This window comes from Oryctolagus cuniculus, chromosome 12 (assembly GCF_051225735.1).
Source record: "Oryctolagus cuniculus isolate XC-2025 breed Fujian yellow rabbit chromosome 12, ASM5122573v1, whole genome shotgun sequence".
NCBI classification, from domain to species: domain Eukaryota; kingdom Metazoa; phylum Chordata; class Mammalia; order Lagomorpha; family Leporidae; genus Oryctolagus; species Oryctolagus cuniculus.
Genome location: NC_142878.1, coordinates 85,783,853 through 85,807,086, shown reverse-complemented (window position 1 = coordinate 85,807,086; position 23,234 = coordinate 85,783,853). Strand labels below are relative to the sequence as shown.

Genomic DNA, 23,234 nt, shown 5'->3' with positions numbered 1-23,234 from the left:
CTGCTGTGGCCAGGGAGTGCAGTGGAGGATGGCCCAAGTGCTTGGGCCCTGCACCCCATGGGAGACCAGGAGAAGCACCTGGCTCCTGCCTTCGGATCAGCGCGGTGCGCTGGCCGCAGTGGCCATTGGAGGGTGAACCAACGGCAAAGGAAGACCTTTCTCTCTCTTTCTGTCTCTCTCTCTCACTGTCCACTCTGCCTGTCAAAAACAAACAAACAAACAAACAAAAAACCACAGTGATGCTGGGGCAACTGAAGAGCCACGAAGCAGCAGCAGCGGAAGAGGAAGAGGAAGAGGAAGAGGAAGAGCGGAGTGAGAGGATGCTGCAGAAGCTGGCTCCTTATACCATACACTACAACTCACTCACAATGGATGAAATACATAACTGTAACACAACTTCATCAGAAAAATAACTATTTCTGAAACTATAAAATGCTCAGAAGAAAATACTGGAGTAAGAGTGAAACTGACACCTTGTGTTTGATTATTGTGTACAGCCCTTGTCTATATTCCTGCAAATCAGCATTTTTTACTTGTCAACACTATCTGTTCTGCAGCATTAAGCCTGTGATCATGAAGCAAACTGAAAGTATGTTATCATGAAAACTAAACAGAAAAAGAAGGCAGGAGGAGGGAGGGAAGCATCATTATATTCTCAGATTTGCACCCATGAAATACATGAAATCTGTTCTCTTTACATTAATATAAAATTAAAAAGTGAAAACACAGAGGCATATGTTTACTACTGTGGGCTAAGATATTTGAGACATGACCCCAAAAGCACATGCAGCAGAAGAAAAAAATAGATAAAATTGATTGCATCAAAATTATAAACTTTTGAAATGCAAGGGATGGCATCAAGAGAAAATAGAGCCCATAGAAAGAAAAATTTCCCTATTATGTATCTGATAAGGAATTGAATCCGGAATATATAAAAATGCTTGCAATTGAATAAAAAGACAAATTAACCAGTTAAGTAAAAAGGACAGAAGATTTGAACCTACATTTCTCTGAAGATGGTAAATAAATGGCCAATAAGCACATGAAAATAAGTTCAACAGCATTAGCCATTTCATTTGGGATCTACAAAGAAAAGTCATACCACAATATTCCTGCATACCCAGAAAGGCGGCTACAATCAAAAAGGTAGACAACAACAAGCGCTGACAAGGGCATGGAGAAATGGAACCTCATGCACTGTACACCAAACAAAAGCTTGTACCCAAACATTCACAGCAGCTTTATTCACAATAGCTACAAGACAGAAGCAACTTAAATGTCATCCGCTGATGAATGGGTAAATAAAATGTGGTTTGCCCCTACCAGGGGAAATTACTTAGTAATCTAAAAGAATTGCATAATGAAGTCTGGTCAACCTACAAACCACTTCTATTGACAAAATTTAAATATATTGTGGCTTCATCGCGAGATCTCAACTCAGTACACAGGAGGGATCTATCAGCAGCAGCCTGGATGTATGGGTAAGAATGAACAAGAGAGAAAACACCATGACAGAAGGGGAAGCCGAGTCACAGACAAGTGAAGACTTAGCGGAGATCATGGTGGAGAGCTCAAGAGAGCCTCAGCCTGCCTGACCAGGAGCGGGTCCTTGCAGGACACAATTGAAACAATGAGGACTGTGGGTGGCCAGTGCTGTGGGCCTGTGGACAGCAGCTCCTATGCCATCAACAGAGACCTGGTCGAGGATGTAGGATGGGAAAAGCACCCCAAAGGGGCGCCACAGCAAGCCCTTTCACAACAATCATTACTACTAGGATGGCAGCCTGTGGTGGGCCGGCAGGCACAGAAGATGCTGGACACCTACGGCCAGAAAGCCCTGTGTGTTGCAACACGCACCCTCCCATTAAAACTCTGCAAAACACTCCTGTATGAACTGGCCACCCACCTTTTCTTCAGGAGACATAGTAAACAGCTTCCACAGGGACCCTCCAGGCATGACATGAGCTGATGTTGATTCTGGGAATTTCAAGTGTGTTAAAATACGGGATGTGTGTCTCTGTGCATGCATGCGTTGGGTGTGCACTCAGTGTGCATTTCCCCAGTAAGTCTTCAAGGTGCATGGGGCTACAGAGGGGGGAAGGAGCAGGTAGCCGTCATCCCCCCAACTTTCCTGCCAAGCAGCTGTTGCAGCCCCATGGTTGCTTTCCTCACCAATCCTGGGTTTGCAAGGCTCTGGAGCATCTAGGATGTGTGTGCAAGTGAAATCTTTCAGCTTCCCCGAGAAAATGGGTCAGATTGTTAAACTTGATTGGAAATATTTTTTAATTAAGCAAGCACTGGCCAAGCACAGTTCCTCCCACTGGCTCCTTATAAAGTCCCACCTTGGCCGGCGCCGCAGCTCAACAGGCTAATTCTCTGCCTGTGGCACCAGCACACCGGGTTCTAGTCCTGGTCAGAGAGCCGGATTCTGTCCAGCTTCCTGTCCAGCTCTCTGCTGTGGCCCGGGAGTGCGGTGGAGGATGGCCCAGGTCCTTGGGCCCTGCACCTGCATGGGAGACCAGGAGAAGCACCTGGCTCCTGGCTTCAGATCAGCGTGGTGCACCAGCTGCAGCGGCCGTTGGGGGGTGAACCAACGGAAAAGGAAGACCTTTCTCTCTCTCTCTCTCACTGTCCATTCTGCCTGTCAAAAAATAAAAATAAAAAATAAAGTCCCACCTTAGGGGCTGGCACTATGGCATAGCAGGTAAAGCCACCACCTGCAATGCCAGCATCCCATATGGGCCCTGGTTCCAGTCCCGCAGCGTCTCCACTTCTGATGTAGCTCCCTGTTAATGGCCTGGGAAAGGAACGTGGGCGACTTGGATGAGGCTCGTGGGCGACTTGGATGAGGCTCCTGGCCCCTGGCTTCAGCCTGGCCCAGCCTTGTTCGTTGCAGCCATCTGAGGAATGAACCAGCGATAGAAGATCCTTCTCTGTGTCTGCCCCTCTATCTCTGACTTTCAAAATAAGTCAGTCCCATCTTAAAGAGAGCAGTTACCTTAAAATGCTGCATTCAGACCTTACTTCTCCAAAACCAAATGCCAGCCTTTATTTTCTTTTTAAAAGGACTGTCCTATCTGAATGCATTGGTAATAACCCATCCTCTATTCCAACGTAAGGAGATCAGTCAAGGCTCTTCTTACTCTCTCAGAGCCATGGGAGGTTGAAAGTGTGCAGCCAACAGACTCCTCTCTCTCGAACCCTGACTCCTACACTGGCCCAGCTGGCTGTATGAGGACACTTCAAAAAGTTCATGGAAATGGGCGACGAAAAGATAAGTTCATTTTGTTGTAAAAAAATTCTGAAGTCTATGCAGTTTTAAGATACACATTTTCCTTAAACTGGGTATGCATGGATCTCAAGTTTTTGTGTCACAATAAGTCTATCTTTTAATTACATTTTCCATGAACCTTTTGAAGTGCTCTCGTGTAGGACAGGATTACTTAACATACTGAGAGGTGTAGGAACTATGCTAAAGCAGTGTAAAAAGTGAGCTACCAAATGCTTCCTAATGGTAAATATTTACAAAGAATTATTAGATGAGGGTGAAACAACTTGCAAAAAACTTAATAGAAAAAAAATTCACAAACATCTCCAAATATTCTGTCCTGAGGCTGCCTCACCATTGTTTTTAACTATTCTGTTCTATCTATCTGTTTGTTTATTTGACAGAGTTAGAGACTGGGGGGTAGCGAATCTTTCATCTACTGATTCTCCGAAGGGCCACAACTTCATCTGGGTCTCCAATATGGATGGCAGGGGCTCTAGCACTTGGGCCATCTTCTGCTGCTTTTTCCAGTAGCATTAGCAGGGAGCTGGATGGGAAGTAGAGTCCAGCTGCATCACTTATGATCCATCTCCTTGCTAATGTGCCTGGGAAAGAAGAATATAGCTAAGTGCTTAGGCCTCTGCACCCCTATGTGGGAGACCTGGATGAAGCTCCTGCCTTTGATGTGACCATTTGTGGAGTGAACAGGTGGATGGAAAATCTTTCTAACTGCCTTTCAAAGAAATATAAAAAGTCGGGCCGGCGCCGTGGCTCAATAGGCTAATCCTCCACCTTGCGGCGCCGGCACACCGGGTTCTAGTCCCGGTTGGGGCGCCGGATTCTTTCCCGGTTGCCCCTCTTCCAGGCCAGCTCTCTGCTATGGCCAGGGAGTGCAGTGGAGGATGGCCCAGGTGCTTGGGCCCTGCACCCCATGGGAGACCAGGAAAAGCACCTGGATCCTGGCTCCTGCCATCGGATCAGCGCGGTGCGCCGGCTGCAGCGGCGGCCATTGGAGGGTGAACCAGCGGCAAAAGGAAGACCTTTCTCTCTCTGTCTCTCTCTCACTGTCCACTCTGCCTGTCAAAAAAAAAAAAAAAAAAAAAAAAAAAAAAAAAAAGAAATATAAAAAGTCTTAAAGAACAGAAGAAATGGGGGCACCTGCTTGCATGGGATACTGGCATCGCAGGTGGCACTTAACCCATGGAGCCACAATGCCAGCCCCTAGATGATGTATTATTTGTGAGTCATATAAAACAGACACTGCAGAAACCCAACCAGTTTACTCACACAAAGTATTTTCACCCTGCAACAAGAGAATGGCACATGAAAGCCCAGGTTCAAGGGTAAAATAAATGGTTTCTGAAAGGTATGTGGCACGTGCTATGACTCTACACTTTAAGCAACTTTTTGGATTATCCAACCTAAAGTCCAAACCATTTGTTAAATGTTTTGACTGTTCCAGGTGCTTTGCATATATAATAGATTAATTAAATCCTGACAATGACCCTAGAAAGAAAAAATTCCATTTTATACATGGATAATGCAGCTCAATGACATAGAGTTGTCCAGAGTCCCAGCCCTCAAGTGAAGCCTCATCGGTGGGCTCCAAAGACGGTGGTGTATGCACTGCACACCCTGGCCCTCCGAGGAATTCTTCAATCACCCCAGGTGATGAATATCTGAGGCCATCGCCACTGGAGGAGCCCCAGACATACTCCTCACATCAGGAAAACAGGGACCAGATGGTACAGTTGCATTATTAGAATTGTCTGAAATCAGCAGAATCAAGGAGGGTGAATTTAATAATTGACATGTTTGAAGAAGCAGGATCTGGAATCGAATCCAGATGTTCACTAAAACCTTGCTTCATTTTAAGGAACAGTTGTTATCTTATGTCATGTATTTAAAATATGACGTTTTGATATACAGAGTGAAAAAACTACTATAATCAACTAATGAACAAGCCTCTCCTCTCATGAAGTTACTTTTGTGGCAAAGGAAACTAAAATCTACTTCTAACCAATTTCCAGTGTAGGGAAGTAATAACATAGCCCCTGCGCTGTGTGGAGCTCCCAGACTTGGCCTACGTAACTCGGAGTCTGCACCCTTCTCACTCCATCCTCCCCCGGCTTCCCCTTCTACTCTTTTATTTTATTTATTTATTTTTGTAAAATTTACTTTCCGTAAGTGAGATCATGCAGGATTTTAACTGCTATGCCTGGCTTATTTTCCTTGAGGACATAATATTCTCTAGGTTTTTCCAGCTTGGTGCAAATGGGCAGAATCTCCTTTCTGTAAGGCCAAGTCATGTTCCATGGTGTATAAAATAGAATCTCATTTTCTCAAATAAAATGTAGGCAACCTCTCTAATTCCCCAACAGGGGGCACAAACTTGTTTTCTGGTTTGGCAACAAGTTACAAGTACATGGGGAGGCAGCTGTGGCCTGAAGCATGCTAACTGCCCCGAGTGGCCACCTTGTAGCAGCACGACAGTGGGCAGATCTTCAATGCTTTGAACTGTTTTAATGACCAGAAAAGCAGGAGGAGTGCTACCCAAGAGTGCAACTGTGAGATATGAAATATCCACATATGAGATATCCACATATGAGATACCCACAAGGGACGCCCCCTCATTCAGGAGTGGCGAGGGCAGTCACAGGAACACATGAAGGAGGAAGCAGAGCGTCCACCCAGCAGCAGGCAGAGGCATGGAGGGGAGAGAAGGCAGAGATGGACAGGGACCATGGCACCCAGTGAGCACCCAGGTTTCCTTCTCCAAACTTTGTTCAACGCCAAGTAATCAGCAGCAGCTTCTCAAATCTGGGATCCCACAAGGTTCTCAAAGTGCGGTCCCAGGATTAGGAGCCCCGGCACCACCCAGGAATGTGGTAGAAATACTCCTTCACAGCTTTCTCACAAAGCTGGGGAAGCAGAGGCTCTGGCAGGAGGCCAGCTTTCAGGGAGCCTCTCTACAGGTTCTGATGCAGACTGAAGTTGGACAGCCACTGGGACAGGGGGTTGAAAGCTCAGACTACAGAACCAGACACACCTGGATTTCAAGCCAGGCCTGTGTGACAGAGTACTGGTTACATTTTGTTAACTGAAGCTGTAACAAAGGAAATACAGAGTTAGGAAATGCTCAGAGAAAGAAAATGGCATGCATGTTTGTGTATTACTCCATTGGGACTGCTATGAGAAGAAATTCCTTCTCACAGTTCTGGAGGCAGGCAAGTTCAAGATCAAGGTTCCAGCAGGTGAGGTGCCTGGTGAGAGCTGCTTTCCCTAGAAGGGAAGGAAGCTGTGTCCTCGCAGGCACAAGAGGCAGAGGAGCCCAGCCAAATGTGGCAAGCAGTCTCATTCACTTCTTAACCTTTAAAAGTTCACTTTTTATTTGAAAAGCAGAGAGGCAGAGAAAGATCTGCCACTCACTGGTTCACTCTCCAAATGCCTCCAACAGCCAGGACCAGGCCAGAAAGAAGCCAGTAGCTGGGAGCCAAGATATAATCCAGGTCTCCAGCATGTGTGGAGGGAACCTGGTACTTGAGCTGTCATTGCTGCCTCCCAGGGCATCCATCAGCAAGAACCTGGAAACAGAAGCTAAGTCAGGAGTCAAACCCAGGCACTCAGAGCTGGGATGTGTGTATCCCAGAGTCAACGCCTTATCAAATGGGGCCCCCAAGAAGCCTCATCTACCAAGGCCTTAACCCCATTCTGGAGGGAGAAGCCCTCATGGCTTACTCACTTTCAAAGGCTCCACCTAGACTATGATCACGTCCAAACCACAGCAAGTGCATCTGAAGACCTGTCATAACAGATCTGTGGTCCTGAACCAATCCAGGTGACGTGTAATGTCAGGACAGCTACTGCCCAGGAACTTGGCTCAAGGCTGCATAGATTCTGAGGTGGAGGTTTCAAAGATCTAGAGTTTAATGGAGGGAGGGATGCGGGCATCAGGTGTAGGAGCTGTGCTGGGAGATGGTCATCACCTGAGAGGAGGACACAGGACAGCATAGAACAGTAAGAAAACCACAGAGCAAAAAGGTATGCAAATGGCCTTTTTTACTGCATTCTACTTTGCATTTAGTGGAGGATGGTGGTGAGAAACAAGAGTTAAAAGAGCACTGATAAAGAAAATCGAAGCTGAACCGCCTGCTTCACTGTTACTTTGAAGACAGAGAATCAACAGCCAAATTATCCTGACAAAAGCACGCAGTGGACCAACTCCAAAGGGGGAAGATGTGTTTGAACAGATGCCAAGCAAAAAACCAACTTGAGGCCTCCTACTGTGTCAAAAGCTTTGCTTGTTGACAGTAGAATTACTTGAGTTTGTGGGGGAAAATTTCCAAGTCCACTCTAAATTCTTTCACAACAAAGATTCACAGCCTGGCTTGCTTTGTTTGCCTGGTAAAAGACTTCTGAGGAATACACACCAGGACAAAGGAGACACAATCATCAAGGGTGACAGTGGTTTCCTCCACCAGGGACCTGCCTGCCTGCACCGAGCACTGGCCCATTTTTCCCCATAACATAGACAGATGGAACTTTTCTTCCGGCCTTCTTTATTTACTAGCTTTGCATTTGCCACATGTTATATACCCAACCTCAAGGCACACACACCTGGGCTACTGCAATGGTCTTTTTCAAAGAAACATTAATTATCAGACATTTCAAATCACAGACAAGTCTATGCCTCATAACTTACAGGATCGTGCTTCAAAAAGGTCATGGAAAATGGCTATGATGAGAGAACTGTTCATGGCTTTCAATGCACCAAAATAAATTTATTTCACTCCATTTTTTTTCCATGAAATTTTCTGAAGTACTCAAGTGGATCTACTGCTGAGGAGAAATGCATGTTAACATGTGGCCACATTTGCCTTGTAACTGCCACCTTCTTCTATGGGAGAAACAGAGATGACAGGTCTAGCTGGAGTCCCACAGTCCTCTCTTTCTTGAAGTTACTGTCCATGGTTATTTTAATGTCTTCTAAAACAATAATGTATCCTGCTTCTCTTTATGTGAATATTTTTAAGGACAACAATTCCTATTCTGCAATGTCTTGTCTTCCCTATAATGAATGTTGGTGTTTTTATACTTTACACTCAGGCCCCTCTGACAGCCATAGAACACTATGCCCTTATTAAATTTGCATTTTCTGAATTATTTATAGGATGATTATCTTTTTATATTTTTAGAAGCCAATTGAATTTTCTGCTGTGTAAAGTGCCTACTGATAGCCTCGTGATCTTTTTCTTGGAGGATTTTTTGCTTTTTAATTATCTTCTGGATATTAATTTGTTCTTAGTAGTATGCATTGCAAATATGTATTTTTTTTCTGATTTGGGATTCACTCTTGGTGATACCCTTTGCCTAATAAATAATTTTAATAAAGGTAGGCTCACCAAACCTCTGAACTACTTTATCAATGTATGCTAACAAGATTAATTACTTACTTTTAAAAAAATTGTGATGGTTATAGGAATCCTCCACTTATCTTCAATTAGCCTTGGCCATTCTTGATTCTTGACTACTTCATATTGATTTTTTAATAGCTTTATTAAGATATCCACATTGAGAATAGGTTTTCAAACTACCAAAGTGGGATTCTGATTGGAATGACATGGAATTCAAAGGAAAATTTAGGTAGAAGTGCTCTTTGTGAAAGAAGTTTCCTATTCATTCACATAGCAAAAATCACTCAATTTTTTTCAGACTTTCTTTCATGCTCTTCAATATATTTTCATTTTTTTATCATTTTCTTGGTTAGATATTGGATTCTGTTGGACAGCTTCCCTTCTAGCTAAATTAACACTTTTAGTTACTATCATAAAAGGTATCTCCTTTTTGCATTTACATTGTTTGACATATGGGAATACTACTTGCTATTACATATTGATCTTTTTCCCCCAGAGATCTTTCTTAAGTTGTGGTTCCAATTCTAATAACCTTCTCTATATACTGAATGGATTATCTATGTAGATAAACATCATTTGCAGCAAAAGCATTTTTGTTTCATCAAGAATGATAGTGTTTATCTCTTTTCCTTTGCTGTTGCACTTGTTAGGATGTTCAGTATTGTGTGCATAAGCAGCACTGGGAACCAGCATCCCTCTGGGCATTAAAAGGAATGTATCTGGGGCCCACGCTGTGGCGCAGCGGGTTAATACCCTGGCTTCAAGCGCCAGCATCCCATATGGGTGCCGGTTCAAGACCCAGCTGCTCCAGTTCTGATCCAGCTCTTTGTTATGGCCTGAGTCCTTGGGCCCCTGCACCCATGTAGAGGACCTGGAAGAAGCTCCTGGCTCCTGGCTCTGGATCAGCACAGCTCTGGCCATTGCGGCCAACTGGGGAGTGAACCATCAGATGGAAGACACCTCCCCACCCTCTCTGTGTAACTGACTTCAAATAAATAAATAAATCTTAAAAAAAAAAAAAAGGAATGTATCCAATATCAGATTTTAACTGATACCTGTTATAAATATTGTTTATTAGTCTAAAGATAGTCACATGGATTCCTGGTAAGCCTTACAGTTTTGTACCATCAAGATTATTTCATCATGTGGCGGGCACGCAGCACAGTGGTGAAGCCAGTGTTTGGGATATCCCAGTGCCTGGGCTTGAGCCTGGCTCAGTTCCCTAGTTCAGCCTCTTCATTTTTTTTTTTTTAAGATTCATTTATTTTTTGAAAGGTGGAATTATAGAGAGGCAGAGGCAGAAAGAGATGTCTTCCATCCCCTGGTTCACTTCCCAAATGGCTGCAATGACCTGGGCTGAGCCAAGCCAAAGCAAGGAGCCAGGAGCTTTATCCAGGTCTTCCACATGGGTGCAGAGTCCCAGGTACTTGGCCCATCTTCCACTGTTTTTACAGGAACATCAGGAGGAAGAGGGATGAGAAGTGTAGCAGCTGGGATTCAAACTGGTGCCCACATGGGATGGCAGCATCGCTTTACCCCTTACATCACAATGCCAGCCCCTCATCTTTAATCTTGACTCATACTTTGTTTGCTTTTTATACTTAAATGTAGCTTCTCTGGCTTTAATTAGTAATTTCTTGGTACATCATTTTCTATGAGTTTGCTTTAAACTTTCCTCTGTCCTAAAATTCCAAGTGTATCTCTGAGAAGTGGTACAGACCTAGACTTTCCAAAAATTCTATCCAATATGAGAAACTATGAAATGCTGGATTTGATTTACTTGTATTTGGTGTGATACTTAATGTACTTAGAAATACTTGCTTTATTTTGTGCATTCTATTGACCAAACTCTCTCCCACTCTGCTCCCACAATCCACCCTGAATAAATAACTCTTACTTTAACAGTCAAATTTTCTCTATTTCTTCCCTGCTCTTCCTGCACTGGGCCAGAAGTTAGACTCTACTGCTCTTTGTTTTAAACAGTACTGAAAATCTTATTCAACACAAAGTCTGGTTTTCTTCATTTTCTTATAGAATCAGTTTCTATTTTCTTGGGCTTTCTTCAACATTTTCCCAACAGTTTCATTATGAAACATGTCAAATACATTAAAACTAAAATCAACAAATTTGACAATGAGTATTCTATAGCCATCTCTGCAGTTCCCTTCAGTTTTACCCTACATACTTAACTTAAGCTCTCAATTTTGGATCAGTAACTCTTATTATCCCAGACTCTAAGGTCTACAGAAGGCTTTGGCTTTGGTCACTACCACTTTTCCATCATGTTTCTGAGACCCCTGAGAGTTACCCTTAATAGATTGTGTTCTTACGGCTGTTTTAAGGATTCTCCTTCAGCATGATATTCTATTATATCAATTTATTTGATCAACGTTGCTTCCTACCATTCTAAGAACAACTCCCTCCATCCCCACAACCTGCACCGCAATGGTCAGCATCCCAAGGAGACCACCCTGCATTGAAAACTTAGTGAAAAGGATGAACTGTGTTGAAACAACTACAGCCATGATTTGGCTCTCCATAATAACCACTTCATATGTTTGCTGGCCACACAGGCTACAGACTCACAGATGGCAAGGAAACGGTGTGTAATAGCTCCCTTATGCATTCCCCGTCTCTGGCACAATAGGACACACATGCACATCCTTTGTGAGTTAGAAAAGAACACAGGGCATGTTTTCTGCAAGCATTCGCTAAACACCGGAGGACACAGGAGAACATGAAGTAAACGCCTGATGTTAAATTATGCATTATTTCTATTTCATGCCCCAATAAAACATCCCTTGCCGGGACTCCATGGATGTGACTGAGAAAAATGTCATGTAATGAAAGCACATCAAACTCAAACTGAGAGACCTGGCTTTCTTCTGGCTTCTAGCTATACACAGCTCTGTGCTTTACTTCTGTCACCATCTCTCTCTAGCACCTATTTCTCTCATCTATAAAGTACATGGGATATATAAATAATCCTTAAATCCCTGAAATCTATTATTTTGGACTGTTTTTCATTATTCTAAATGAATACTTTTGCTAAGATAGTACTGGATCTAGAAATCATTGAAAAGCCTGAAGAAAACTGAAAAAGACTCTTATAAAAATATTCACATTCTGCAGACAGTTTAAAATGCTAAACAAATTTTGTAAAGATTAAAAAAAATACTCATTAAACATACCCCCATGTACTTTATTAGAACCTATGTCACTGAAATTTTGGTGACTGTACCTTCAACCTGTCTTTGTCACAAATTCAATCTCATGATTATTACTTTTTAATTAATCTTTTAAAATTTTTATTTGAAAGTCACAGAGATAGAGGGGGACGAAGAGAGAGAGAGAGAGACAGAGACAGAGACAGAGACAGAGACAGACAGACACACACACACACACACAGAGAGAGAGAGAGAGAGAGATCTTTCATCCACTAGTTCAATCCCCAAATGCCCACAATAGCCAAGGCTGGGCCAGGCCAAAACCAGCAGCCCAAATTCGTTCTAGATCTTGCATCTATGTGGCCAAATCCAACCACTTAAACCATCACCTACTGTCTTCCAGGAAGCTGGAAAAGAGAGCAGAGCCAAGACTTGAACTCAGACACTCCAATATGGGATATGGGTATCCCAAGCCATATCTTAACTGTGCACTAAATGCCCACCTCTCATTATTACTTCTTTATCTTCTCGATTGTTTGAGTGTCCCACATGAAAACTAGATGGGCAAAGACCTCAACACAGCAAAATACAGCCCAGTCAGTCACCAGGGACAGGCCGGGCAGAATCAGGATCTAATCACGCAACTTGCAAATCAGAGAAAGGTGGCCTAGCTATTTTGTTTTAATTAATAAGGGACTCATATCCTCAGGAAATTTTACCTGTACCACATAAGCAAGAACATACGCAATTAACTATCTACATTAAATGAAAATGTCTCATTACCTAGACTAGATATGGTCTAATTAAAAAGTAAATCAAATTCAGACGGAAAAATAATTGCCACCAGGCATAACACGCTTATTTTAATTTGGAATCTGAGAAAGGGTACATGTACCACTGGAGGCATGAGCTTTACAATATAATCATAGAAAAAGAAAACTGGCTCAATATAATTGCTTAACTTCCACTACCTCGGTTTATGAAGAGAAGCATATTTTTACTGGAGTGTGAGTACAGAGCACTCAGTAGAACCATAAATTGCAGTACACGCCATTAAGAAGACCAATGCCAAGGCACTGATTATTAGATTGTAATCTTGACACAAGCAGTCAGCAATACAGTAACATCACCAGGAATTGGCTGGCGCACCGAGGACACTAGCAAAGAGAGCAAAGGACCTTGTATTGACATCTCTAAGTGCATCCCTAATTCTGCTGCAGATTAGAAAACCAATCAAAGGGGCAGCTTGGCCCTGGAAGCAGGAATGCCTTTGAAAATGCTAGAGCCACATGAGAAATCAGAGCTATTTACAGAGCAACTCTACCTGTGAACACGCCACTTGCCCTCTCTGCACTGCTTCTGGATCCCATAAAACACCGCTTTCTCCATCCCCAAGTGGACCCTGAGAAGCAGCTCCGCCAGTGATCTGAAGAAAAGGCACTAACGAAGCGACAGCATCAGTTTAGACACCCAGTGAATGGCAGCACGCGGATCTCTTTCCCACACATCAGGTTACTGCTATGCAAGGTTAAAAACAGGTCATAATTTCATTTAAATTAAATGTGGTTTATCATCCTTCCCTCCATTTTTTCCCTCTTCTTCATCAGTCACTCGAGAAACATGAAACAAACAAGGTCTACTTAGCAAGGTCTAATTAGTTCTTGGTGTTCTGTCCATCACTTTCTGTGGTCATTATCCTCAGGGTAGAACACGAGAACGTGGAAACTAATGAAAGAACGTGTGCACATGGCAAGCTCCAGGGACTCCTGCAGAAGGCACCCAACCAGGCAGGGAGACACACATCTGAGGAACACTTGGCCGGATGTCACATTTGAAGAACACATTGCAAAGCAAGGGACAGAAAATGTTTAAAGTCATTCTCAGGTCACTGTACGGTAGAAGGGAAGACAACACATCACTTTGGAAAGACTCCCTGGTATCTGTTAGCCCAAGAGCATTTTAAACAACCAGGATTAGAACCAACAGCATGCTGGACAGGCAGTCTCTGCCACCACGAGAAATACCAGGTTTCCCTCTTACTCAGTGGTATAGATTGGAACCAATGACCTCCAACAAAGTGAAACAGAGATCAAGGAAAATTACCATTTCATTACACTCTTCTCTCAAAACACTTGACCTCAATGCAGTAGATGACCTCATGCCAGGTAGAGCATATCCTCCAGGAGAGCGCAGATGCCCCCACGGCCAGTGGACATCCAGAGCGCAGACGCCCCCACGGCCAGTGGACATCCAGAGCACAGACGCTCGCACGGCCAGTGGACATCCAGAGTGCAGACGCTCGCACGGCCAGTGGACATCCAGAGCGCAGACGCCCCCACGGCCAGTGGACATCCAGAGCACAGACGCCCCCACGGCCAGTGGACATCCAGAGCGCAGACGCCCCCACGGCCAGTGGACATCCAGAGCGCAGACGCCCCCACGGCCAGTGGACATCCACATCTGGGATCCACTTCCAAAGCCTCTAGAAGTAACACTCCAGGGAAGAGCATGTGATTGAGCATGGGAGATTCTCTTGGGGGGAAGAGCCTGCTGTTGAACATGGGGAAATTCTATATGGCTCTAAGGTGATTTTTTTTTCTTACCCAAAGGTTTCATTCACAGTGAGAGCCACCAGAAGGGAAATAGGGTGAGCGTGGGTTCTAAAGATGATGAAAAGGAATATTACCAGACCAAGATATTTCTATTAAATCCTTGGAAAATTCCCAGCGGACAAGAGGCACACATCAGCCAATGGCAGCATGTACGCGGCTGGGGCACCCTGCTGGGCATCTCCAGGAAACCCAACTTCAACACCCACTTTCTGTGCAGCCCTGGTAAATCCACATGGTGAACTTTCTATTGAATCACAGAGTTTGCAACCAGGAAAAAACCCATCATCTTCTACTTTGTAACAGAGAATTAAGGACAACTGGGTGAAGAGGAGCCCAAGTGTTTCACTTGTACATCATATTTTCACAGCAACAAAGAATATACTCCAATGTTAAAATCAAGGAAACTGAAGAAGAAATGAAAGGGACAGGGGACAAGGTTTGGTCTACCATGAAGGAGGAATTTCATACGGATGGAAGAGGAAGTAAGCAAGCTCCTCAATTCCACACATATCCCAGGACAGGAGACAAAGCGTGGAAGGGTGCAGAGGACGTCACATGTGGCAGGATGACCCTGACAGTGACACTCACTCTGCATTCCAGGGCTGCTTGCTTTCCAAAAAGTAAGGTCCACATGTTTGATCATGCACTTGAGTACAAGCTATTACTCTCTCAACCGAATGAAATTTGCGTGCACATTTTGAGTATCTAGCTCAAAAATAAGGGGCCCACATTGTGGGCGGAGCAGGTTAAGCTGCAGTCTCTGATGGTGGCATCCAATATAAGTTCTGATTTGAGTTCCAGCTGCTCCATTTCTAATCTAGCTCCCTGATAATGAGATTTGGAAAGCAGAGGAAGATAGTCCAAGTAGTTGGACCCCTGCCACCCACATAGGAGACCTGGATGGAGTTTCAGGCTCTTGGCTTTGGCCTGGCCCAGCTCTGGCTGTTGTGGCCATTTGGGAGTGAACCAGCAGATGAAAGATATCTTTCTGTCTCTATCTCATCCTCTGTCTGTAACTCTTTCCAAAAAAAAATCTTAAAAAAAAAAAATCAAACAGGTAAAAGGAAAAGAGCAGGAGAAAAGAACAAAGCAAAACCAAAGGTCATTTACTCCAAGAATCCGGGCTTGTGTTTATGCTCCACATGAGGTCCAAACTGTATCTGGGCTTGAAATCCACCAAACTCGCAAGCTTTCTCGAAGGAGACAGGGTGGGAGCCATTCAAGATGTCATCTCGAGCCTGAAATATAAAAGGGGGAAGAAGCATCAGGGGCTTGGGGCATATTTGTCCTCATGGACACATTTCCTGTGCCCGAGCACCAGTTCTCCCCGAGGCACGAACAGGCACCAGCCGGCCCACAGTGACTCACCCAGGATGCTGCAGGTGCATGGACCACAGCAGAATTAAGGCAAAAGGAAAGGAAGCCTGGCCCCAAATGACCTTCAGATGGGAAGCAGAGGGGGCGGGGGGGGAGGGGTCTGGTTTATCAAAAGCAGAGCTAGACAAGAAGCTAGGAGACAGAAGCCATGACATAAACTAAAGGGCAAAAGGAAAATCCTGGGAAATGGTGGGACTCTGGCCAAAATAGAAACATAATGTACGAGGAATGCTCAGAAAGAGCAAAGTCAGCAGAAAAAAAATACCTAAAAGCAAAATAAACCCAACATCCATTCCAGAAAAATAGTAACATTAATTCAGAGAAAGACATGTGGATACACATAGAGAGACAAGAATTCAAGACTCAAGATGCTTAGGGGACAAGGGAGGCAAATGCACAGTCCTCAGATGGGGAGCTCAAGGTGGCCAAGCCCTCCTCCCAGTGCCCAGTCCATCCCTGCTGTTGCTACTCATCCATCTTTTTCCCATGGTTCCTTTCTGTAGTTCAACCACCCCCAGACCACCCTGAAATGCGCACTCTTGGCTATCACTCTAGGAACTGAACCAGTAAGCATTGTCTGAGTATCCCTCTTCCTCCTAGGTTCTCAACCCCTCCCTGCCTCGCCCCCTTTCCACGCTGTTCTTCCACCTGCTAACTCAGGAGTCAGCAAACTTCCCCTCTAAAAGGTCAAAGAAAAAATGTTTCAGACCTCCAGGGCCACGGAGTCTGCACTGCAACTCCTGGACTCTGCAACTGGAGCTTGAGAGCAGCCACAAAAAACACATCAACAACTATGTAACAGGGTTACCAATAGGGAAGACTGAAATGAATGAGTTGTTCCAATAAAACTATTTGCATATACAGGCAGAGGGCGTGGCTACAGTTTGCTGATCCTGCATTATCTTTATGGGCAGACAAATGGAAGGAGAAGAAAGGGAAGAGAGGAAAGGAAAGGATGCAAGGAAAGTATCAAGGTGGGAAAAAGAGGGATGCTGTTTCCCTTGAGTAAACAAATATTCAGGGCAATTGTGTGCAAAATCCACATCTTTCACAGGGAGCAATTGCAATGCAGATATATTAAGTGAATCATCTGGGGTTCAGCAATTAGTTAAAAGTAAATATATCAAGGTTTCCCGAGAGGTGATCTTTCAGTAAGTGAGTGGTACTGATTTTCTGACCAATATCCTCTTGCATTCTAAGATGCTAGCCAAGAAAGCTTTAGTGTAGTTGTAATGGTGAACCACTTAAATGTCACACAATTGTCTCTCAAGGCCAGGCAGAGAGAGCACTGGCCATGGGCCCTGACCTGGGAAGCTAAGGGGAGGACAAGAGAGGGCCTGCTCCGGAGGGCCAGCAGCTGTTGTCCACTAGCAACCTGCAGCAGAACCAAAACACAAACGAGGAACCCTGGGCAGCACCTGCTGCAAACTGGACACCACAGAAGTGACAGAAGCCCGAGCTGGGCTCCTCCTGTCCACAAGCCACAGCCGGGCACTTCCTGAGCCGTCACCCACCTCTGCACCTGAGCAGGAAGTACCGTACCTGAACATAAAGCAAGTTCAGCTGCACCGGGTCTCTGGAATCTACGTTCTGATCGGAGTAAAAGAACTTCCGTCTAAGCAGCAACGTCTCGTTTTCATCTACTCCTTGTTCTCTGAATGTTCGGCTGTGATCCAGCCAGTTTACTGCAACACAACAAGACACATAGGAGAACTGTGTTCATTTTCCCTCTTAATTAAAGGGGTTTTAACAAAACAGCAGTGAATGCAGATGCAGAGAATGACTGCTTACATCAGAGCTGTGCTTTTCAAATAAGATTGATCAAAAGGGAAACAAAGAAAAAAAGTTCAAGTCATCTCTACAGCTGGCTGAAGCGCTACAATGAATCTGTAACATGGGCCTTCCCAGGGGGTGGGGTGGGGGAGGGAATAAGGACATCAGCTCCTCCTACTAAAAACAGATACAGGGTCCTCTTTGAAATCAACAGTAGATACTTTAGGGAGCAGGCATTGTGGCACAGGGGGTTAAGCCACTGCTAGGGATACCGACATGCCACTTCAGAGTACTGGTTCCAGACCAAGCTCCTCTGCTTCCAATCCAACTTCCTGCTATTGTACCTGGGAAGGCAGTGGATGACGTCCTAAGTAGCAGGGTCCCTGTCACCCACGTGGGAGACCCAGGTGGAGTTCCCAGCTCCTGGCCCAGCCCTGGCCATTGCAGGCATTTGGGGAGGAAACCAGTGGATGGAAAATCTCTGTCTCCCCTTTTCTGTCACTCTCTACCTTCTAGATAGATAGATAGATAGATAGATGATACTTTTTAAAAAAATGAATAGAGACTTCAGTCACATCAAGTGAAGTCTTTTAGAGACATTGAGCAGAATGAGTTACCTATGACCCCAAGCAGAAAGGAGGAATAAAAAGTAAATTAGGGAGGTTGGGGGAGGGGGGAAATGGAATACAAAGGGCGGGGATGGCAGAACCCTGTCTACACCCAGCATGAGCACCCGTCCTCCCATGTAGGTGCATGGGAACTGGTCACAATCCTCTGCACATTGCACAGCTGCTCACCCGCCCTCCTGTCCAGGCCCGACCCCTGGGCTGTGGATGAGTGTTAGCATCCAGCTTCTGTAGACTGTTGGCAAGTACAGCACAAGGAACGCAAACCATGGACCTCACCACACACACATGAATGACTCTCTGGGCTCAACTGGAAATGCAATAGGGCAGAAATAACAGGGGTAAGGAGAGGGTCGGGGGAAGGACAGCCCCACTAAGAGCTATAAACACGACAGTCATGGCGTCCACCAGTGAGGGCCAGGCTGCAAGGTGTGCACAGCATGAGATGCGGAGACACGTAGGGTTACACAATGGCTTTTCCATATAGACAAAGTGGGGCTGTACAATGTGACCTTTCTGTACTAGCATTACATCGCCATGTTTAACTGCTAGGGAAATTCTGAATCTAGGCCATGGACATCTATGGCTGTTATTACCACTCAGCCCTCATCTCTGCCAAAGGCAATCAGACACAACTTGCTCATGGAAGCACACACCACCACTGTGCTATCTTTATTAAAAGACACAAAGGAGGGGCCAGCATTCTGACATAGTGGGTTAAGTTGATGTCTGCAACACTGGCATCCATATCAGAGCACCAACTGGAGTCCCAGTTGCTCTGCTTCTAATCTAGCTCCCTGCTAATGTGCCTGGTGAAGCAGGAGAAGATGGCCCCAATGCTTGGGACCCTGCCACACTCATGGGAGACTCGAATGGAGTTCCAGGCTCCTGGCTTTGACTTGGTGCAGCCCCGGCTATTGTGGGCATTTGGGGATTGAACCAGTGAACAGAAGATCTCTCTCCATCCCTCCTTCTCTGTGTCACTCTTGCTTTCAAATACATACATTTTTTAAAAAGAGATAAAACTCAAACAGATACACCTGAAGCTAACCAAGGTTCCAGATCCAATGAATTAAAAGGACTGAGGAACATGTTAAATGACAATATAGGTATGCAATCCATAAAATCCATACCACTGTGGGAAATGGGATACAATTCACAATCTAGAGTCTTACACACACAGAATGGCAAGGCAAGAAAATACAAGGAACCAGACTCTACTCAGTTAAGTGTAAAATGCCCTACTTTGTTCCCAGTTGAAAATATCAAAAATATTTTAGAAGGGGAGGCATATAGGGTAAAGCCACAGCTTGGAACTCTGGCATCCTGTATGGGTACTGGCTCAAGTCCTGGCTACTCCACTCCTGATCCAGCTCCCTGCTAATGATCTCAAAAAGCAGCAGAAAATAGCCCAAATGTGTGGGTCTCTACCACCCACATGGGAGACCCAGATGGAAGCTCCTGTCTCTTGGTTTTGGCCTGGCCCAGCGCTGGCTATTATGGACATCTGGGGAGTGAACCAGTGGATGGAAGATCCTGCTCACTCTCTCTCCTCTCTAACTCTGACTTTCAAATAAATAAATCAACCTTTAAAAAAAGTTTAAAAATATTTTCGAAGCTAATATAGAAAATGCTGAGATAATTTATATATTTGATACTAAGGGATTATTTTGTAGATGTGGACTGCTATTACAGTTACATTTTATTTCTTTCAGAGTCTTCTTTCAATGACAGAAACCAAAACACCAAAAGGTTAAAAAAAAAAAAGAAAAACCTGCCCTGGGTCCTATAGGTGGTGGGCGGGGCCAAGGCTCAGCAAAGCCACGCCCCTAGCCATGCTTCCTGTTCAGGCACTTACGGTCATCATCTGTGTGGAGCTTGGCCTTCAACTTCTCCATTTTCCTCTCATCTCGTAACAGCGTCCTGTCTTTTTTGAGTGTACCCGTGCCTTCTTCTTTCTTCTCTTCGATAGTTTCTTGAATTAAAGAGTATTCTTCATAGTTTGTTATTCCTAGCAATGGAAATAAGGTGGTAATTCTAAATTATTAAATTTCTTCAACCCCGTTCAGCCTGGGATAGCCCTAGGGGTGAAGGGAGGCAATGAGGAGAAAGAGGCCTTAGTGATGCAGGGAGAGGTCAGGGAGGCCACCGGGCTAAGTCACTCTGGTGACGACCAAGGCTCTTGGGCTGCCTATGGCACCTTGAAAACAAGATCAAATAAGGAGCAACTGAGGAGCTGAGCTGGGCAAGGCCATTTCTTTCCACACTGGAAGGGCTCCTCTAGATAGGGAGTAGACTTGCTTTCCAGAATGACAGAAACTACAGTAGGAAAAGCTGTCCATCACAACACCATCACCAGGAGTGACCAAGGAGATGGTGGACGTCAGTGATGCCGCAGGCAACTTCAGCGCGGGGAGCCGGAGGAGGGTGTAATCACACAATTTCAGAACATGGCTTTCAATCTGAAACCCCTTTGTGTTGGAAAAGGAAAGGAAACTTCTCAGTTGTGACTCAGTGAGAAGTTCGCAGGTGTACATCAGAGTGAAGATTGGCACAGTAAAAGACTGGGCGCACGTGAGACATTTTCCAGATGCCCTGTGAGAGTGGGATCAAGAAGCACGTAACTAAAAACAGAGCAGTAGGCGTAACGGGGGCACGGGAATGCTCACCTATCCTGCTGCAAATGGTGACCAGGAGCTCGCCCACGGTCTTGGAGTCGTCCACCATCACCGTCTTCACAGACCCATCTAGCATGCGGATTTTTTGAGGTCTCTGCTTCTTTTTATATTCCAGAATATCCTGGAACACAATCACAGGCAAACCTCACGCTCCGTGTGCAAATGTAACAAAGTCTACAAAGTGAATCCCCAGCAACGGTGTTCCTTTCTTCCAAAACTTGTTTGAAAATCTTTCTCCCATTTCATGGGTTGCTGCCACTACCTTAATCATTGCTTTCATACAGATTTCTTTAAACATCTGATCATGCAACTGCTTGAAGCACACAATTAACTAAAAACTAACTTCTGTTCATTTTTCTGTAAAAAGGCCTACATGCCTTTGAAGAAACCAATATGGTGCATCTCCCATTTCACTATTGTCATAAGCAAATTCTCCTTCCTGCATGTGAAATATGAAGTACACTGTTTAAAAATTTGTAATCTGTATTTACGTAATGACACATAAAATACAATAATTCTTCATAAAGTGGTAGTGGTTTTCTTAAGAGTACGACAAAATACTTGCAATAGTAAGGTCAGATCAGATAAGATTGGGAGGTATTATTAAACAAGAGACTTTTTTTTTTTTTTTAATTGCCTTTATAAGAATGAGGGGACTTTAGGCCAGCGCCACAGCTCAATAGGCTAATCCTCTGCCTTGTGGCTCCGGCACACAGGTTTCTAGTCCTGGTCGGGGTGCCGGATTCTGTACCGGTTGCCCCTCTTCCAGGCCAGCTCTCTGCTGTGGCCAGGGAGTACAGTGGAGGATGGCCCAAGTCCTTGGGTCCTGCACCCCATGGGAGACCAGGAGAAGCACCTGGCTACTGCCATCAGATCAGCGCTGTGCGCCGGCCGCAGCGCGCCAGCTGTGGCGGCCATTGGAGGGTGAACCAACAACAAAAGGAAGACCTTTCTCTCTGTCTCTCTCTCACACTGTCCACTCTGCCTGTCAAAAAAAAAAAAAAAAAAAAAAAGAATGAGGGGACTTTAAACAGCTGGTGGGAAATTGAATCAAAAGGGGGCAAAAAATGGAAATCCAAGCACTTTTTTTTTTCATAATACACATTTTCCACAAACTTTTTGAAGAACCCCTTGCAGAAATGCAAAGGGAGGAATTACCTGATATCAGGTATTTCACCTTTGCTGTGTGGAATACTGACCAATCTGATAGGTCCACTCCATCTTATACATCAAAACTCCAGTAACCTGGAGGTTATATTGAAGAGAAAATTTAACTGTGTTGATTCTTCACTTCTCCCTACTTCATAAGACAACCATTTTCATGGGTGGCTGCTACTATGACTGATAGTCATTCAACTCACATTTACAACTTGAAATTTATTTTTCCCAAACAAAACACTGCTTAATATTCTGTCTCCAACAACCTTTAGAATTATGTTTTGTTTTCTCTCTATTCTTACTTTCTATCACCAGACACACAGATGCCTCCCACACAAAGATTCTGGATTGTATCTCACAACTACAGAGCCCAACAACATGCAGAAACTGCTTCAAATGCTAACTTCAGGGGCAGGCATTTGGTCTAGCGGTTAAGACACCACTTGGGATACCTACATCCTACATGGGAGTGTCTGAGTTCAGTCTCAGGTCCATTCCTGCTGCCAGCTTCCTGCTAAGGCACATCCTGGGAAAAAGCAGTCGATGGCTCAAGTACTTGGGTCCCTGCCATCCATGTTGGAGACCCGGATTGAGTTCCAGGCTCCTAGTTTCAGCCTGGCCCAGCCATAGCTGTTGCAGGCACTTGAGGAGTGCACCAGAGATGGGAAATCTGTTTCTCTGCCTTTTTTTTTTTTTTTTTTTTTTTGACAGGCAGAGTTAGACAGTGAGAGAGAGACAGACAGAGAGTTATAGAGAGACAGAGAGAAAGGTCTTCTTTCCGTTGGTTCACTCCCCTGATGGCCGCAATAGCCGGCGCTGCGCCAATCCGAAGCCAGGAGCCAGGTACTTCCTCCTGGTCTCCCATGCGGGTACAGGGACCCAAGCACTTGGTTGTCCTCCACTGCCCTCCCAGGCCACAGCAGAGAGCTGGACTGGAAGAGGAGCAACCAGGACTAGTACCTGGCACCCCAACCGGGACTAGAACCCGGGGTGCCGGCGCCGCAGGCAGAGGATTAGTCAAGTGAGCTACAGCGCCTGCCTGTCTCTCTGCTTTTCAAACAAACACAAGTCCAGGAAAGAAAACCCTTGAGACAATAGACTGAGACAAAAGACCTCTTAGCCTGTAGGACTGAAAGCTCTGCTCCTGACCTTTGAAGTGAT

General features: G+C 44.9%; 1 protein-coding gene across 42 annotated transcripts in view; it reads right to left on the bottom strand.

Annotated features, from left to right (window-relative positions):
- The window catches only part of TLN2 (talin 2), a 479,276-nt gene that overhangs the window by 177,957 nt on the left and 278,085 nt on the right, over positions 1-23,234 (bottom strand). For all 42 annotated transcript variants that reach the window (XM_070054308.2, XM_089310520.1, XM_070054305.2 and 39 more), the window contains 4 exons: positions 20,907-21,036; positions 20,096-20,248; positions 17,381-17,523; positions 15,572-15,699 (listed from right to left, as the gene is read on the bottom strand). In XM_070054308.2, the coding sequence (XP_069910409.2) occupies positions 15,572-15,699; positions 17,381-17,523; positions 20,096-20,248; positions 20,907-21,036 (554 nt within the window). The remainder of the gene's footprint in view (positions 1-15,571; positions 15,700-17,380; positions 17,524-20,095; positions 20,249-20,906; positions 21,037-23,234) is intronic.